The 3,384-nt window shown below is 48.8% G+C and overlaps 1 protein-coding gene across 1 annotated transcript in view; it reads left to right on the forward strand.

Moving 5' to 3' along the window:
- The first annotated feature begins 780 nt into the window (after positions 1 to 780).
- LOC113821560 (neurofilament heavy polypeptide) overlaps positions 781 to 3,384 on the forward strand; it is a 63,589-nt gene continuing 60,985 nt past the window's right edge. The window contains 1 exon segment of the mRNA XM_070127778.1: positions 781 to 846. Within this exon segment, the coding sequence (XP_069983879.1) occupies positions 781 to 846 (66 nt within the window).

Raw genomic sequence — 3,384 nt, forward strand, 5'->3', positions numbered from 1 at the left:
AGAGGCTGGGGAAGGAGGGGATGAGGGGAGGAGGGGAGGAAGGAGGGGAGGAGGGGAGAGGCTGGGGAAGGAGGAAGGAGGAGGAGGGGAAGGAGGGAGGCGGGAGGAGGGAAGGAAGGGGAAGGAAGGGAGGAGGGAAGGAAGGAAGGAGGGGAGGGAAAGGAGGGGAGGAGGGAGGAGGGAGGAGGGAGGGAGGGAGGAAGGGAGGAGGGAAGGAGGGGATGAGGGAAGGAGGGAGGAGAGAGGAGGGAGGAGGAGGAAGGAAGGGAAGGAAGGGGAAGGAGGGAGGGAGGAAGGAGGGCATGAGGAGAGGGAGAAGGGGAAGAGGGAGGAGGGAGGAGGGGAGGAGGAAGAAGAGGAGAGGCTATAGGGGAAGGCTTGGGGAGAGAAGGGAGGGAAAGGAGGGGAGGAGAGAGCGAGAAAGAAGGGAAAGAAAAGGAAGAGAGAGAGGGAGAGGGAGGGGAGAGAGAGGAGAGGAAGGAGGAGAGAGGAAGAGGGGGAAGGAAGGGAAGAAAAGACGGGAGAAGAAGGGAAAGAAGAGTGGAGAGAGAGAAAGAAAGAGAATAGAGAAAACAGGGAAAGTAGAGAACGAGGCAAAAACCTCGGAAAGAAGAGGAAGAAGGAGAGGAACAGTGAGGGAAGCAGGAAAGGAGAGGAGAGAACGAGAGAAAAACCTGGGAAAGAAGAGAAAGAGGAAGAGGGAGGGAAAGAGGGGAGGAGGGAGAGGAGGGGAGAAATATTAATGTTATTGGCAGCTGTTGATGGTATCTGATAGCGGAGATGACGAGAGAATTGTGGCACAAGGGCTGCGGGAGGGCCGGGCGCGAGGGTGGCACTGAGGGCACAGTGCCATAAAGAAGCTGGCAGGGCGGTGGCAGGAAGAGGAGGTGGCAGACGGGGGTCGGTGGCAGGAAGAGGAGGTGGCAGACGGGGGTCGGTGGCAGGAAGAGGAGGTGGCAGACGGGGGTCGGTGGCAGGAAGAGGAGGTGGCAGACGGGGGTCGGTGGCAGGAAGAGGAGGTGGCAGGGCGGTGGCGAGAAGGTGGCAGAGAGGATATGGTGACGAAGGAGAGGTGCAAGAGTGGATATTGTGACACGGAGGATATGGTGACAAGGAGGAGGTGGTAGAGTGGATATGGTGACGAAGAGAAGGAGGCAGACAGGATATGGTGACGAAGAGGAGGTGGCAGAGAAGTAAAAAAGGGATGGCAGGGAGGATATGACAGAGAATTAACAAAGATATGACAATTAAAAGCTGTGATGTGATCAAAGATGTGACAGGGAAAGGTTCCGTGACAAAAAAAAAAAAAAAAAATCAGGCAGAGAAGACATAAAAAGCAAAAAAAAAAAAAAAATGACACAGAAGTTACAGAAAGGTGTCAGTGGAAGCTTCGGTGACCAAGGAAGAGGAAAACAGGAAGGGCGACATGGCATATGACAGAGAACACGACAGGGAAGGTGGCAGGGAGGCTGGCGCAAAAGTGACAACATCGCGGTTGGCACAAAGGGGTGACAGAGCGAACAACAGATAGGGTTAAAGGGCCGGTGGAAAGGGTGGCAGGGAAACCGGAGTTTGCTGCAGTGTGAAGGGAAGATCCGTGCGAGAGAGGGAGAGAGGGAGAGAAAGAGAGAGAGAGGGGGAGAGGGAGGGAGAGAAGAGAGAGAGAGGAGAGAGAAAGAGAGAGGAGGGGGGTCAGAGAGGGAGGGAGAGGGAGAGAGGGAGAGAGAGAGAAGGGTGAGGAGGGAGGGAGGGAGGGGAAGGAGAAGGGGGAGGGAAGGGAGGGAGGGAGAGGAGGGAGAGAGAGGGAGAGGGAGAGAGAGAGGAGGAGAGAGGAGAGAGAGAGAGAGAGAGAGAGAGAGAGAGAGAGAGAGAGAGAAGAGAGAGAGAGAGAAAGAGAGAGGGAGAGAGAGAGAGAGAGAGAGAGAGAGAGAGAGAGAGAGAGAGAGAGAGAGAGAGAGAGAGAGAGTGATGAACCAGACAGATAGCTAGAGACAGACAGACAGATAGATAGATAGAGAGCAAAAATAATAAAAAAGAGCAAAAGAAAGAACAAGAGAGACAGAGACACAGACAGGCAGACAGACAGACAAAAAGACAGACAAACAGACAAAAAGACAAAAAGACAGACAAACAGACAAACAGACAAAAAGACAGACAAACAAACAGACAGACAGACAGACAAACAGACAGACAAAAAGACAAAAGGACAGACAGACAGACAGACAGATAGACAGACTGGCAGACAGACAGACAGACAGACAAATAAACAGATTGACAAACAGACAGACAGACAGACAGACAAACAGACAGACAAAAAGACAGACAAAAAGACAGACAGACAGACATACAGACAGACAAACAGACAGACAAAAAGACAGACAGACAGACAAACAGACAAAAAGACAGACAAAAAGACAGACAGATTAACAGACAGACAAACAGACAGATAGATAGAGAACAAAAATAATAAAAAAGAGCAAAAGAAAGAACAAGAGAGACAGAGACACACACAGACAGACAGACAGACAAAAAGACAGACAAACAGACACACAGACAAAAAGACAGACAAACAGACAAACAAACAAAAAGACAAAAGGCAAACTGACAGACAGACAGACAGACAAACAGACAGACAGACAGACAAATAAACAGACAGACAAAAAGACAAAGAAAAGGACAGACAGACAGACAAACAGACGGACAAAAAGAGCAGACAGACAGACAGACAGACAGACAAACAGACAGACAGACAGACAAATAAACAGACAGACAAAAAGACAGACAGACAGACAAACAAACAGACAGACAAACAGACAGACAAACAGACAAAAAGACAGACAGATAAACAGACAGACAAAAAGACAAAGGCAAACAGACAAACACACGAACAGACAGACAGACAGACAAACAGACAGACAGACAGACAAAAAGACAAACAAACAGACAAACAGACATACATACAAACAAACAGACAAAAAGACAAAGAGACAGACAGACAAACAAACAGACGAACAGACAAACAAACAGACAAACAGACAGACACACAGACATACATACAGACAAACAGACAGACAAACAGACATACATACATACAGACAGACAAACAGACAAACAAACAGACAGACAGACAGATAGACAGACAGACAAACAGACAGACAAAAAGACAGACAGACACACAGACAGACAGAGCGAGAGAGCGGCCGGGAGCGAGGGCAATGGGCAATACCAGTTTCGCAACGAGAGAAAAAATGTCGTTAAAACAAACATTAAAACAGACGCAAAGTGTAGCGGCAACAGGGGCGGTTATGACGTCATCGCTGTATTTATTTCGTATTGTGACCTTCGTTTTTTTTTTCTTTCTTGAATTTTTTTTTCTTTTTCTTT

Source organism: Penaeus vannamei, chromosome 2 (assembly GCF_042767895.1).
Source record: "Penaeus vannamei isolate JL-2024 chromosome 2, ASM4276789v1, whole genome shotgun sequence".
Classification (NCBI taxonomy): Eukaryota; Metazoa; Arthropoda; class Malacostraca; order Decapoda; family Penaeidae; genus Penaeus; species Penaeus vannamei.